This window comes from Nanorana parkeri, unplaced genomic scaffold, assembly GCF_000935625.1.
Source record: "Nanorana parkeri isolate BGI_ZX_2015 unplaced genomic scaffold, ASM93562v1 scaffold19, whole genome shotgun sequence".
Taxonomy (NCBI): Eukaryota; Metazoa; Chordata; class Amphibia; order Anura; family Dicroglossidae; genus Nanorana; species Nanorana parkeri.
Genome location: NW_017306287.1, coordinates 1,888,085 through 1,904,289, shown reverse-complemented (window position 1 = coordinate 1,904,289; position 16,205 = coordinate 1,888,085). Strand labels below are relative to the sequence as shown.

Here is a 16,205-nt window from a genome sequence, read left to right as displayed (position 1 = left end):
GGCTTATCGCGTGATTTCGCCCATTTTTGCCGCGCGATATCGCGAGAAGTCGCCGGCCAATGCTATTCAATGGAGCTCTCGTCGCGGTCGCAAGTCGCTTCTACCAGACCCTTTTTTCTGCGGATTTTGCTTTTTTCTATGGAGCCCGACGGAGAAGGTTGCGCTACCGTCGCTGGATCGTCGCCCCGAAAGTCGCGCTATCCCGGCCGCTGCAAAGGTATGTCGCTACATGTGAACGGGGTCTTAGAGTACGGTGCATATCGTCGCCCTATATCTACAGAGAAGTGTTTTTATTGATGGTAGACTGGCTACATTTTTCTTTTAACAGAACATGATCATAATGCAAAGACATGCTGGTATGTTAATTGGCTTATTTCTATATCGGCCCTGTATATATGCATGAGAGATAGGGAGCTTGGACTGCACGCTCCTCAAGGGTAGGGACTAATGTGAATGTACAACTATGTAAAGCACTGTGTAAGTTGTCAGCACTATAAAAACACCTGCAATAAAATGGTAATGCAGCTGTGCTTGGGCTCCGTGCGTGCCCGCTAGGGGGCGCGCGCGAGCAGAAAAAATTTACCGTCTGGAGATGGCAACCCGTCCGTCCGTTTTTTTACTACTGGCGGACGGCAAGAGGTTAAAGAAGAACCTGGAATCCTGGAAAATAAAAAAACACCCTTTGCAGTGGGGCTACCCCCATATTGCAAGGGTTAAATTAAATTATTGCCCCTGCTGTTTGTTTACTTTGGAGGACTGGCAGGCTGCTGCTGAGTAAATGAGGGGAAAGAGCTGTGATTATAGTGCCTCTGTGGTGAAATTCGAAGATGCATTGCTCCACAAGGCCTGTAGCTACAGAGGTCTGTGCTTAAGAATATGTAAATGTCTTATTGTTCATAGCCCAGAGACACAGGTGCACTTTAAAACGTGTGTGTATATTACACACACACACACACACACACACACACACACACACACACACACACACCTACACCTACACCTACACCTATTACTAAAATGTCATTTTCAGTCCTTTTAAGTCAACAGATTTCCTCAAAGCCTGGCGATCCTCTGATGGTTCTTGTTCAGGCTCTTCCTGTTGGATACATCCATTGTCACCCTATCACATTCAATGCTCATTGCTCAAGCATGTTCCAGCATTATTGCCTTAAAGTGATGTTAAACCCTCATTTTTTAACATAAACCAATACTGTAATGTGTGCCTTACTGTAATCCATGGGTGTTTCCTTTCTCTTTGCTGCTCTTCCTTTTAAATCCTCATGTCTTCTCATGCTTGGTGAGAACTTCCCTTTTCAGCTCAGGGCCTCTTCCTGTAGTGCTGGCTCAGGTTACAAACCTATACAATCTTATACACAGACACCGTGTATCCATTCCTGAGACAAGGCAGTCTGCTGCAAAACAGAAGTTCTGTCCAGCATGGGAACAGATACAGATTTAAAAGGAAGAGCAGCAAAGAGAAGGGAAACAACCATGGATTACAGTAAGGCACACATTACAGTATTGTTTTAGGTTAAAAAATCTGAGGGTTTAATGTCACTAAGTAAGCCGGCCCTGAGCAATAGCATGCAGCCACTGCTTGTGTACATGTGCATAGGAAGAGGCTGCAGGAGATCGGTAGTAATGAAAGGATGATTAAGCTGCAAAACGGTTTTCTGTACAAGAGAAAGAAACACCATTTTTTTTTTTTTTGTAATGTACCAGTACTTTATGGTAGTGATGGACATATCCATGTGTGGTCTGTCTTCACCTTCTGACATCTCACTTTTGAAATTTGCAGTCTGTGAAATAGACTTCCTGCGGCACAGCAGTTACCAGAACTAGATGCAGGAGGGTCTTCTGCCTCAGAATTTTGGGCAGTTGTGCACTAGGGGTCTTCTCTGTGGTTTGTTGTGGCATTTTTGTTTAAAGATGATCTCCAGATCTCTGACAAAAAAGTAAAAAGCCCTTTTTATATACTGAAAGCTGTGGTCACATGACAATGCAGTCCCAAGCCTTCACTCCTCTGCTGTTTACATCTTGTGGGGTCCATCATTGTGTTTTCACGTCGCTGTCTGTGTGACGTGGAGACGCTTTTCTTTCGCTGAGACGGCAATGGACCTGGATCAGACACCCAAGGAAAGAGAAAAAACCTTGCAGGAGATGGAAGTGGGGGGGGTTTCATATTTTACCTGGTGCAGGGCTTCATATAATAATATTGCAGCTTCATAGACTTTAGCTGTATTTGCTGCATTAGTTTAGTTTTCTTTTTCAGATTATTTTCCTCTTCTTGATCCTGCAGGATCTGGGGAGGAAATTTGGGCATCAGATGGCTAGAAGAATTTCCAGGTGCAGTGTTCTTTGCCATAGAAAGGGAATGCCGTGGCAGGTGAAATACATTAGACTATGAAGACACATGAATCACACACATATGAAGGCTGTTGGTGTTTCAGTTGGAATGGGACCAGGTTACATACAGCCTGTTCTTATAGTTTTGTTCACTTCAGCAAACTGGACTATATTGCTTTATGGGAAAGTCCTGTAAAGAAAAGAGAAAAAAAAAAGTATATACAGGAAAGATAAAATGACTTTGCTGCACAGACTGAATGTCTAGGTATCGAACGCAAATCAGGGCCGGTTTAGGAGTTCACGGAAAGAATGTGAGCAAAGCACAGGATTGCTGTATGATCAGAGGGATAAGCGTAGAGGCTTATATCAAGCCCCAGTGCTCTGCTTACATTCTTCCTGCATGTGAGTGGACAGACACTCTAAGCAGAGGCTTTAACAAAAAAAAAAAAAATCTGATTAAGATACTTTGTTTTAAAGAAAATCTTATTGATCTTTGCATGACCCAACAGCCTGTGCAACGCCGATCAGCATAATGCTCTCATCTAAGAGGGGGGAACAGTCCAAGCCCTTCCTTGGTCCCTTTGCAAATAACATTATTCTCAGTGTTACGATTCACATAACCTTAGCTCCTCCTCTCCACATGCCACGTCACTCTTTACATAACCTTAGCCCCTCCTCGCCACATCGCGATTTACATAGCCTTAGCCCCTCCTCTCCACATAACTTCACGATTTACATAACCTTAGCCCCACCTTTCCACGTCACGATTTACATAACCTTAGCTCCTCCTCTCCAGGTTCCACGAGTTACATAACCTTAGCCCCTCCTCTCCACGTTCCACGATTTACATAACCTTAGCCCCACCTCTCCATGTTCCACGATTTACATAATCTTAGCCCCACCTCTCCATGTTCCACGTCACGATTTACATAACCTTAGAACCCTCCTCTCCACGTTCCATGTAAAAATTTACATAACCTTAGACCCACCTCTCCACATGCCACGGCACGATTTACATAACCTTAGACCCGCCTCTCCACATGCCACAGCACGATTTACATAACCTTAGACCCGCCTCTCCAGGTGCCACATCACAATTTACTTAACCTTTAGCCCCTCCTCTCCACGTGCCCCATAATTTACATACCCTTAGCCCCTCCTCTCCACATGGCAGTGCCCTGGCCTGCTTATCCATGTTGATGAATGTTTCTCTGCAGTTAAATCTTTGTATTGCCCTCCCACCAAGTAACCAGTGAGGTTCACATTGTCATCCTCTGACACCTGTTTTACTATAGATCTGAATCTGACTTGTTGCTCTGAGCAATACAAACAGATTTAATTGCAAGCACATTGAGGTGTCTTGGCTTGATATGGAAATTGCAGGGCAGAGTATTTATAGTTGATAAGGTTAAAAAAAAAAAACTGGTCCATCAAATTCAACTTCTGTGTGGTATTAGAACATTGGTTTTGTCTAAGGTATTGTCACTTGGAACGTTCACCCTTGTAGATTTTTATATTGTATACTGTAGGGATGCACCGATACTAGTATCGGTACCGATACAAAGTATTTGGGCGAGTACTCGTACTAGCCCAAATACTCCAATGCCTAGCCCGATACTTCCGCTATCAGGAAGCCGGGCAGCGGGTATTGTGACGAGTATGCATGGTGCCGGCTTCCCGTCAAATCAGGAAGCCGGGCAGCATGTCATTACATGGCGCCCAGCTTCCTGATTGGCCAGAAAGCTGGCTCCATGCTTCCTCAACAACTGTTGACGAGGGAGCATGGAAACGGCTTCCTTGCTAATCAGGAAGTTGGGTGGCGAGTCATTACACGCCGCCTGGTTTCCTTAATGGGACTTCCGGTATCAGTATTCGTTATGGGCGAGTACCGAAAACAAAATATCGGTACGCGATACCCAAAAAACGGTGTCGGCGCATCCCTTAGTATACAGCACATCATTTCCTGGAAGCTGATAATTACAATGTGAAAAATATTGCAAATGACTAAATTTAAGAGCTGTTGTTTTCTTCACGTGACCTTGTTTGTTTAACGCCCACTCCGTTCTGTTTGCCGCACAGTGCCAGATGAACTACTAAGCCAGCCTCAGCCTGTGAACGGGAACATTGGCATTTCCACCGTAACCAGCATTCAGAATAATAATGCCAAGCGGCCCACAGCACTCAGCCCGCAGCAGCAGCAACCGGTGTCTCGATACCCTCCCCGTGAAGTACCACCGCGATTCCGACACCAAGACCAGAAGTCTCTTGTAAAGCGTGGGCAGCAGATTCCTGGCATTGCAGCCAGTCTGGGTTTAGCCACTAAAGTATTAAACCAAGAGTCAGAAAGCAGCACTGTTGTGTGTCAGGAGCACACTGTGACCGAAACTCAGCCAGGTAAACATTGAATGCACTGCTTTTCTCCTAACCATAGTAAGCTTACAATGTCAGCTACCAACGTGAAATGTAAGTCTTTAAAGCTGAAATGCATTTGTGTGTACTGCAGCATGCATTATGTAACCCAAAACAAGTGATGATGTTTTAGTGTTGTATAGTTTGTATTTTTTAATACCATGTTAAAGGATAACACAAGTAGCTTAAACACATGGACTTATGTCTTTATTCAACCTCAAATACTATGTAACATGGTTAATGCATGGTTAGACACAGGAACTGTTTTGCCTGCCAAAAGTTCTGAAAAGTAACGTACTATTCCTGATTTTCCTACCACTACTATGCAGTGTCAACATAAAACAATGTGGCAACGCATAACATTTGCATCATGCAGGTCTGCAGACACTCTGCTGCTCCCCACCCTGCAGGCACAGTGCCACTGCCCCACCCCCAGCTTGCTCTTTTTGACTACAGAATGTTACTGGTGATGGCCTTTTTGAGCTGACCCCCTCACAGATGTCCACCTGAGTACCTCTTCAAGCCTACCTGCAGCTGGTATGCAAAAGTACAGTATTAAAGTGACACTTTAATACTCAGGAATTAAATCCTAATGTATTCAAGAACCTGAACTTTTAACAAAAATGTATCTTATTTGTGTATCTCTCGGCTGTAGATCCTCAAATCATCTCTGAATTGGTGCTGACACTGTCCTTCCTTCTGGAGGGTGGCTACTTTTGTTCCCCATGGTCCCTGTGTGTGTTGTAAAGTAGTCACCGCTCCAAGCTCGCTCCTGTGATGGACTACAATATCAGATTTACTTTACTAATTTGTATTTAGATTGTAGTCCATCATGGGAACAAGCTTGGAGCGGTGACTACTTTTCAACACATGGGGACCTTGGGGAACAAAAGTAGCCACCCTCCAGAATGAAGGACAGTGTCTGCACCAATTCAGAGATGATTTGAGGATCTACAGCCGAGTGATACTCAAAGATAAAGTGACAAACTCAGGGGTTAAACCTTAAAAATACATTCAAGTACCTCAACTATTAACAGAAATGTATCTTATGCTCAGCTGTAGATCCTCAAATCATCTCTGAATTGGTGCTGACACTGTCCTTCCTTCTGGAGGGTGGCTTCTTTTGTTGCCCATGGTCCCTGTGTGTGTTGTAGAGTAGTCACCACTCCAGAAGGAAGGACAGTGTCAGTATGAATGCAGAGATGATTGGAGGATCTACAGCCGAGTGATACATTTTTGTTACTAGTTATACTAGTTAAGGTTCGTGAATGTCTTTTTAAGATTTGACTCCTGAGTTTAGTGTCACTTTAAGATATAGTCTAGGTAGTTTCTGCAGTTGAACTATATAAAAAAAAAAAAGTACACTACTTTTTACGGATACATAAGTGAATAGAACCCCACTTTGGGTGGATGCAGCCGTGATGAATCCCTCCCTTTGTAATTATACCACTTAGGTCTTCAAATCTGTGTACTTAATATTCCCACCTGCTGCAGCCATTGTTGCTAATCTGTCTCCCTGGTGGATGTCCGGCTATTGGACAACACAGAATGTTGTGGAACAAGAACAGCAAGACTCTCTTACTTGACCGATCAGTTAACATGGGTGAGCCCGACTTCCATCTGTAGCTTCAAAACACTCCAGTGTGCCATTGTTACCCCAGCGGTCTCAAACGAAACAGATTTTATGCTTAGAACATCCACACATATGATTCTTATTTTCTACCTGGCTTAGAACTGCCATGTGATTGCTATGGGCAACACAGTTTCCGTTTAGCCAATTTGGATACATGAGACCCAACATCTTTAGCTTTTTAAAGGAATAATAGAGTGTGAACAGCAAGCGTTGTCACTGGAATACCGAGCAGGGACCGGTCCTTTTATAGAGTTGTTTACTTCTTCCGAGCCGTGCTCCCAGCAGCCCTTTCATTTCTATAGCGTTGTATATGTTTCTATAATCCACATCTTGCTCTTGCCTCATCTGTCAAAGCGGTGGTGAAAAATAAGGACTAGTCACCTAAGGTGCAGTTTTTCGGCCGTTCGTTTCTCACGATGCAGCGAAATGAGCTGATCGCGATGCTTCCTTATAACTTTTCGATCTTGTTCACACTTACAGCTTTACCCAGAAAATAATTACACAGTGCTTTCTGAATGTCTGTGTCCATAGACACACTGCCCTTTTCTTAGTTGCAGTTAGTGAATGTCAGTGTAATAGAGCTGCTAGACATGAAGCAGCCACGATCGGCCAGTTTTAAAAGGATTCATTTCACGAGATGTTTACGTAATAATTTTGGGAGCTGTAATTGACTCTCAGAATCATTCCTAAAGCAGAGCTTCAGCCAGCCGATACATACGCAGTTGAAACACGTTTTATGAGGACTGTGCTAGGTGCTTTGGTATTTGGGATTCTGTTCCGCCATCGTGTATTCACAGAATCCTGTCTCACTGCAGCTCCAGGAGCGTGACTCTACTATTTAGAGCCCAACTGTGGGCCCCATCCATCTCAATGTCTCCTACAGTGGTACTGGGTGCTCTTCCTCCTTCTTCCAGCAATGAGAGGTCCTCGGCTCCATCCACCCCTTAATATCCCCCACAGTGGTAGTGAGTGTTTTTCCTTCTCCTGCCAGCAATGGGTGGTCCTCGGTGGCTCCATCCACCCCTTAATGTCCCCCACTGTGGTAGTGAGTGTTCTTCCTTCTCCTCCTTCCAGCAATGGTTGGTCCTGGATAAAGCTGATAGCAGCACTGACCTGAAGACATCATTACTCTCTGTATCAGTACTCTGTGAGTGCAGAGAGCTGTGCTGGGGTGGGAGGGGCCATGACACCCTGCATCAGTCTTGTAAGTTGAGTGATGCTGGGTGTCATTCAACCCTTAAGACTAAGGACATCTTGTGGTCAGAAAGATAGTTCTCATTTCTCGATCCTGTGCCGCCAGAGAGCCGTGACAGGGGAGGGACTGGATTCCCCCCTCCCCTGTCCGATCCTCCAGCGCTGACTGGCGGAATGGACGGGAGGGGGCGGGTACAGCTGGCTCTGCCTCCTAGATGGGCAGAGCCAGCTGTCACTCACGCAGCTGGGTGCATCCAGACATAATTATTGTGATCCGTACCTGCTGCGGCGGTCTCAGTATATCGCAAGCTGTAGCTTGCGGTATACTGAGCTTAAGGTGACGGGAGGACGCTAGTTTGTGTCCTCCCGTTACCCTTAGGAGAACTATGGGGAAAAGCCCTAACGCTATAGTTCTCCTTTAGTTGAAAGTTAACACCAGTCAGTGTGCAAATCCCGGCTGGAAATGTTCCTGGATTCACATAAGGATTTCAGACTGCCCTTGCCATGCAGCAGTCCACCTTGAACAAGCTTCGGTGTCTGAGCTTACCTGGGTGAATGACACCATTGCTGAGTCCATGTGACAGTGTTCAGGCCTGGCAATTGGCCATCCAGGTAGGAGCACAGCCGCGTAGGTAAAGTTGCATGATTCTTCCCTCCAGAGTCTTCCATAAATCAGCTTCAGAACATCTAGTCGGTTGAGTGTCATCATTTTTATGTTTGGTGTTACTGCTGGTTCCAGCAGCTTTTATCTACAGATGTGGCTGCTTGGTTGGAATCCAATCGGCTTTCCCTGACTTGGCACTTATGAAAATGATTTTGAAGCTGCAGTTTTAAACCCTTCTGGAATTCCCACCCAAGGGGTAAACTTTTGCAATCAGTTTCTGGTGTCTCTCACTTAAAAAACGTACATGTGTACAAGCTAACAAACGCTTTGTAACAAAGGCCTTTAAGACTACAAAATGGTCCTTGGCATGAGATGTAGAACTGGTCGATCACATATTTTGTGGACGCCTATAGTGTCTTCTCCGTTGCTGTTAACATGATCACATTGGCCCTAAAACCGCTGAGCCTCGTGACCCGGATTTCCACTGCAGGAGGCAGTTCTGACACCCTTGGATGTGGATGAGGGATGCGCCGACACCGTTTTTTGGGTATTGCGTAACCGCGTATTTCAGTATCAAGTGCTGATACTTTTTTTTTTCGGTACTTGCTGATACTGAGTACTGGAAGTCCCATTTAGGAAGCCAGGCAGCGTGTAATGACTCGCCATCTGGCTTCCTGATCAGCCGGGCAGAGTAAATACTCACCACACCACTTCCGATAAGCAGAGAAGCAGTCCCCATGCTTCTCGTAATTTAGGCCAATCAGGAAGCTGGGCGCTGTTTAATGACGCGGCGCCCAGCTTCCTGATTGGCCGGGAAGCCGGCTTCATGCTCCCTAGTCATGAGGTGACGGAGCATAAAGACTAATCCCGACCAATCAGAAAGCCGGGCGCCGCTTCATTCTACGGCGCCTGGCTTCCTGATTGGTCGGAAGCTGGCCAATCAGGAAGCCGGGCAGCACGTCATTACACGCTGCCTGGCTTCCTGATTGGCCGGGAAGCCAGCTCCATGCTCTCGTCACTTGTGGCGAGGGAGCATGAAGCCGGCTTCCCGACCAATCAGGAAGCTGGGCAGCGTGTAATGACGCAGTGCCCGGCTTCCTGATACCGGAAGTATCGGGCTAGGCATTGGAGCATTTGGGCTAGTAATCGCCCAAATACTAGACAATGGCACCGATACTAGTATGCGTATTGGTGCATCCCTAAATAATACCAGAGCCTAGACATGGGCATGTACTCAGACTGTGGCCTGGGCCTGCCCTCTGACCTGGTGGTGACTCTGCCTGTCAGGTACGGGCTAGTGGTAATGTGGAAGAAGCTGTCGGGGATGAGTCTGAGCCAGTGACCAACTTTTTTTTAATGAATAATTAGTAAGTATGTATTGCCTGTGTTTATAAAGTGAACTAAAGGGAAACCACTAAATACACAAATAAAAGACTTGTAAGGTGGCTGTTTTACCTGCCAACAGATTTGTATTTCTATCCATCCAGTTCAAAGATTTTTGGAGGCACGATGGTTGAAACATTTTTAGATTAGTTTGACTCCCACAGCTTAGAAATACCAATGGCTAAAACTGTCCATATGTTGTGCGGATTTTGGCCGGTTCTTTAGGACCTGACCAAAATTTGCACAGTGGGTGCCACCTGTCACCCTTTCGGCCGGTTGGAAAATCTCCGAACAGAGTCGGCATCCAATCAGCTGGCCTGCAGAAAACAAAGGAAACGGCAGGGAATTCCTCGAACACGTAGCGCTCACCCCCGAAGGAGCCGCTGAATGATTGGGTCCATATCTAGTCAGTCTAGGGATACATTTCAACTGCCCCATTAGCATTAACCGCCCTCTCCTTGTTGCCCATAAATTGAGGTCCACTCCAGTGATAGGATGCTGGTTAAACACTTTATTCACTGCTAATTAGGGAGAGAGGGTATAGGGTCTATGTGCACAGGCCTCCTAAGCTCCAGACTCCTAGGATTCTATTTTTAGGGAGTACATCTCCACCTTTATGAAAGAACACTGACCCCACTCCGAAGTCCATGAAATCCAAGGCACTTCAAGGTCACTGATCCTGGTCCTTCCGTCTTTCAGGCATTCTCCTGGCAGTAGGCATCCAGGGAAGCCTCTCATTCAGCCAATGCCCACTCCCAGGCTTCTGCCTAACCTGGGGGCAGGCCGAACAGGACCCAACCTTAGTCCATGGCTGGTCCAGGCAAAAGAGAGCCCATGGCAGCTCCCACCCATATATGTACACTTTGTCAGCAGAGTGTGCATATACTCTGCTGACTGGCTGCCCTGTACAGACATCACAGTGTCACCCATTGGCTGTCCCACAATGTGACAGTCTCACTCCGCCCAGGGGGGTACAGACAAGGTTGGACACCTGGGATTAACCATGTGTTGGCTGCTACAAATTCAGCCAGGCTGTCTACAGCCCTGACATGTCTCTAAATGCATGGTAGGCACTTCACAAAAGGTGATGGGCGTTACAAACATTTGTAAGTCTTGATGGAGGAATCTGTGCTATTTTTTTTTTCTTGTTTGTTCAGAAGTTAAATCTCTAAAAGAATCTTGACTATTTAACATATGTAGCTTATTTGTGTATCACTCGGCTGTAGATCCTCAATCTCACGTTTACTAATGTGTAGTCCATCACAGTGCATTGCGTTTTTCCACTTTTTCTACTGCGATTTTGCTGCAATCTTGAGCTGCTTTTTTCTTTTTTTTTCTGTGTGCTTAAAATTGGGTTTTAGGTGTGTTCCAGTGCATTTGTATGCATTTTTTTATGCGATTTCATGCGTTCCAGTGCATTTCAGACCAGAAACAAATGAGACCAGCAGTATTTTTTTTTGGTCTGGTCTGGAGTAAACTGCGCTGGTGTAAGCGGAGCTAAGAAATACCATAGGGATACATAGAGATGCTTTTTTGGTCCAGAAACAAACTGTTCTGGTCTGCACATGATCCGGATGATGTGAACAAGCACTCAGATGATTGGAGGATCTACAGCCGAGTGATACACAAATAAGATACTTTTTTGTTAATAGTGAAGGCCCCTGAATGACTTTGTAAGAATTAATTCGGACGTTTAATGTCACTTTTAATGGTTCTGAACACAACATATGACTTTCTGGATGACGTTTGTATCTTTTCACAAAATATTAAATACTTTAAAAAAACATTTGGCAACCTCCGTTATTATGTGTGAATAATTGTAGTTTTTTTAAATAAATACTAGCCACTTCTGCTGTGATCTCATGTATAGTCATAGAATATGTAGCATAATGTTCTTGGATAGCAGGAGAGCCATGTAGAAGTGCAGGATAAAAATGGATCTATAAGCAATAATCATTTTTTTATTTTTTTTATTTTTTTGCTTTTCCATAGGCATGCCTCCCATTCGGGATTTGGTCAGCCACTCCCCTAATCAGCTAGGTGAATTTCATTAAATTTTTTTCCCAAGCCTTTTTTGCAAGCTTGCACATTTGTGATATATTTTTTTCCACTTATTTTGTGAGTGTATTGCCGCTTGACTGCTTGCAGTGGATGTGCTGGAGCTGTGGATTTAATTTGCGTATGCTTGTGCCGGAGCTTTCTCATTCATGCTACCTGTGGCTTGTAAACTGCTGCCAATTTGCTTGTTATTATGATTGTGCTGCAAGCGCTGGTTCACGGTCCGTCCCAGTTGGGGCTGTTTAGTTTTTTTCCTTTTTAGAGGTCCTCCACACAACTTAAAGTGACACTAAACTCTTAAAAATGTACTCAAGTACCTCAACTATTAACAAAAATGTATCTTATTTGTGTATCACTCGGCTGTAGATTCTCAAATCATCTCTGAATTGGTGCTGACACTGTCCCTTCTGGAGGGTGGCTACTTTTGTTCCCCATGGTCCCTGTGTGTGTTAATGTCATGTTTAGTTTACCAATTTGTATTGAGACTGTAGTCCATCACATGAGTGAGCTTGGAGCGGTGACTACTTTACAACACACGCAGGGACCATGGGGAACATAAGTAGCCCCCCTCCTTAAGGAAGGACAGTGTCCACACCAATTCAGAGATGACTAGACCAGGGGTCCCAAACTACGGCCCTCTAGCTGTGGGAAAACTACAAATCCTATCATGCATCTGCCTCAGTAGGCCATGCCTGTGGCTGTCAGAGACTTGCAATGCCTAATGGGACTTGTAGTTTCATCACAGCTGGAGGGCTGCAGTTTGGCTACCCCTGACCTGCACACTACCAGAAGGGTAGAGGGCTATGAGCTACAAGAAGGGAGGATCCTGTGCAAGGGAATTGACTTTCTAAAGTAGTCAAAAGCACATCATCATTTATGACCAGAAAAATGCTGCAAGTAAGCATTTAAAGAGAAGTAAAGCCAGATGTATTTTGTCTTCTCTTTTGGGTCACTGGAGCATTTACTAATGAACTCCTGTGACCCAGTGTCTGTATTTAGCGTGCTGCTTCCACCCTATATGCTAACGGCACAGAGCAGCTCTGCGGCCTTGAGCAATCCCGATTAATATTGTTGAGATCCACCCCACTACCTGATTGACAGCTAACTCTGCCTCTCTAGATCCAGAGCCAGCTGTTCCCGCCCCCTCCCCTGTCTGTCCCTCTACTTCCCCATAATTCTGCTTTTACAGTACTTGATGTGCTTTTAGCTGCAATTAAAGCTTTTGGTCTCTTTAATCTGTACACTTCCAGCAAATTAACAGATTAATTGACATGTTTCCAAGTCATGTAATTATGATCATTGAGAATTTAACAAGACAGAGCCGGATGGTCTAATTGATGAGGAGCATGCACAGAGTTGTAGTGTAGGAGCCTAAAGTTGTGACAGTTGCTCTGTAAGGAATAAAGATCAATCCTGCGGATGAGAAAGAAATGATGCCGGAAATAATAGTTAGTGTTTTCCTTTTTACTTATTTGTAGAGGGCAGCATTGATCATTAGAAATGTGTGGCGCGCTTCTTTAAGTCACACTTGGCTGTGTTTGCAAGGCAATATTTGTGAGCTGTCTTTAATCGTGTGCCTAATGTTCAAAGGTGTGCTACTTAAAAAAAATCAAACATTTTAGCGAAGGCCCTTGAGCATACACATGAGCATATGTTGGCTTAGTTATTGGTCCCGATGCGTTATGCAGCCCCTGATGTAAATATTTAGTGGGTTGGATGTGGAAGACTGGTGGGATTAGAGATGGCTAATCATATCTAAACCTAAACGCAAAATGTTATATATTGCTGCTTCCCTGTTTTTAGATGCGGTGCCTGCATTAGTTTTCTTTTTTCAGGCACTTTCCCCCTTTATTTTGTTCCTGGCAATCCTTTGAATAGCACCCTTCCTGTCCCTGGGTGTCTATGCTCACTTCACTGGATCTTTGAAGGGGGCCATTGTCACCCAGGTCGGACTTCAAACATGTCTGCCTTTGATCATCTCCATTAAATGGGTGATGGGGAAATTATTGGTTTACAGAGGGAAGAGAAGATTGTTTTATTCTTCCAGTTCAGCTCATAGGAAGTGACACGGCATTTCTGGCAAGATCAGCCCGGTATTTTTCAGCCGTAGGAAAAAGTGCTTCAGGATGAAGGATTCGTCAAAAAGCCGACAGTCCCCTCCATCAGCCCTGCAGTGGATGACAAAGTGGCAGATACAGAAGCTGAATCTTTAGAAATGATGTGCAAACCCTTATAGTGATCGCATGCATATAGTTTGGGCGTCTGTGTTTTCGGTTACGTTGTGCAAACGCTTATAGTGATCACATACATGTAGGGTCGCTCCCTTCGTGTTTTCAGTTGCGTTGTGCAAACGCTTATAGTGATCACATACATGTAGGGTCGCTCCCTTCGTGTTTTCAGTTGCGTTGTGCAAACGCTTATAGTGATCACATACATGTAGGGTCGCTCCCTTCGTGTTTTCAGTTGCGTTGTGCAAACGCTTATAGTGATCACATACATGTAGGGTCTCCCCATTCGTGTTTTTCGGTTACGTTGTGCAAACCCTTACAGTGATCACATACATGTAGTGTCGCACCCTTCGTGTTTTCGGTTACATTGTTTATTTACTGGCGGGTTTTTTTTGTCCCGGTAAAGTTCAAAGCATTGAATTTCCATATAGAAGAGGAAATTTTGACTCTGAAGTCAGACACGCAGTCATATATTTAATCCTTTTTATTGCAGTCATGCGTCTCCTCCTGAGTGGCTAATTGGCTGCTTTTCCAGTTAACTAAGTGTGTCTGCAGAGGATCCAGATTTCATTGGCTTCACCTCCCGGTGCACGGCTATTGCAGATGAAACCAACCTTGTTGCAATCCATATTACAAGGAACTCCGCTGTGGTCTTTCTGTGTTTCAAGTATTGTGTGATATATCTTTCTATGGAAAAACATTCATGGAGATCTGTTTTTCTGTCTGGCCCATGTAAAGCTTTGGACCAGTGTGTTGGCATGCTATAGAATACATTCTAATGTTACTCTTGATGAGCTTTTGGGTTTGGTTTGTGTCAGTGGCTAGTGGCATCCTCGAGTTGACTTGAATGGGCCAATTGAGGTCCAAAAAGAAAGTATGCATGTCTTCCTTTTTAGGTTTTTGGAACATCTACTTCAAGGCTTTTTCCTGCTCTGGCAAATGCCATGAAATACTGAATAGCACGCCTTCTCTGAATGAGCCCTAATGCTGACCATAGGGGGGGGACACATTATAAACAATTTCCATCCATTTTTAGCCTCCTGGTTTTTGAGCGGCCAAATTATTAAAATGTCCGTGCAAATTGATCAGAACCAATGCAGTGCCAGCTGTAATGTAGTTTGCATCCATTTCTGCTGGCTGCTGAGAACAAACAAACATTCTAAAGTTTAGTATACATGGGGCGGATTTCGGCCGGTTCCTGATGAGCAGCCGCTGTCAGAATACAATGCTAACAGTGGGGGATTCGTCCATCTATGCCTGTAAGGGTTGATGGAGGAATCTGTTATTTTTTCTTCGTTCAGCCCGCAGGTTGAACAAAGAAAATGAAGAGCGTATACCCGGCATAAGACTAATGCGAGGGAATGTTATTGTGTGAGGCATTTTACAAAATACACATTTGAAATTATCGGCGCACAGTAGAAGATGAGAGCAATGTTTCACACCCCAATAAGTTAATATATATCCATGATCAAATGATCGTTTGAACCATTACCAGGTATGCAAGGATGGAAAAGGAGGGGCTTTTAAGAAAGATATGACATTGGAGGGGCGGTCGGTGTTTGGACGGAACAGAGTTTTCCGTATCTGTGGCGAACTGGATTACGTCCTGTCCTTCTCCCTCTCTCCCCCTCTTCTTTTTTTTTTTTTGCCTGCTTCCCTCCGTTGCCCTCCTCTCATTCTAGGGGCCTTATGTTTGGTCTTTGGTTTTATTTGGCTTGTTTTTCGTTGTTTGGTCCACAACAAGTTGCAGTATTCTAGGCTTGGAGTCCTCCTAATTAAGCCACCCATGCGGCGAAACATGTTGAGGCACCTATAGAGCAATACCATCTTTTAATCTCTCCACGATCAACTAGACTACCGCAACAATTACTGTTCCATGTACTAAATCCATGTACCAAATGCGTTTATTCAAATGCAATAATGCAATAATTATAATACAATTTTTATATTTTATCAAGTTCATAGTAAGAGCAATATCGTTCTCAAAAGCCCCCCTTTTCCAGGCCTTGCTTACCTGGTAATTGTTCATATGATCATGGACAAACTACACGTTTGTATTACAACTAAAAGGGATGAGCACCCAAAATGTCATTAGCTGCTGCTTGGATCCTTCTAGCTCAGCAGGACGAGTGGAACCCAAAGCTGGACACCATACAAGTTGGAAGTGTACTACTTTATCCCCCAAGACATGATTAGAATATGGTGGCTAGCCATCATCTACCATGAACGTATCAGTGTTGGGTGGGCTCACCCTTTAAAGTATTATTAAGGTCTGGGTTTTTTTTAACCTTTATTGCATTCTCTGCATTAGGTTAAAAACGGCCCAGGACCTTTTTTCTCCCCCAGTCCT

General features: G+C 44.6%; 1 protein-coding gene across 1 annotated transcript in view; it reads left to right on the top strand.

Moving 5' to 3' along the window:
- Positions 1-16,205, top strand: part of TNRC6A (trinucleotide repeat containing 6A) — an 80,649-nt gene that overhangs the window by 37,133 nt on the left and 27,311 nt on the right. The window contains exons 6-7 of the mRNA XM_018561896.1: positions 4,426-4,740; positions 11,562-11,609. Coding sequence (XP_018417398.1) covers positions 4,426-4,740; positions 11,562-11,609 — 363 coding nt within the window. The remainder of the gene's footprint in view (positions 1-4,425; positions 4,741-11,561; positions 11,610-16,205) is intronic.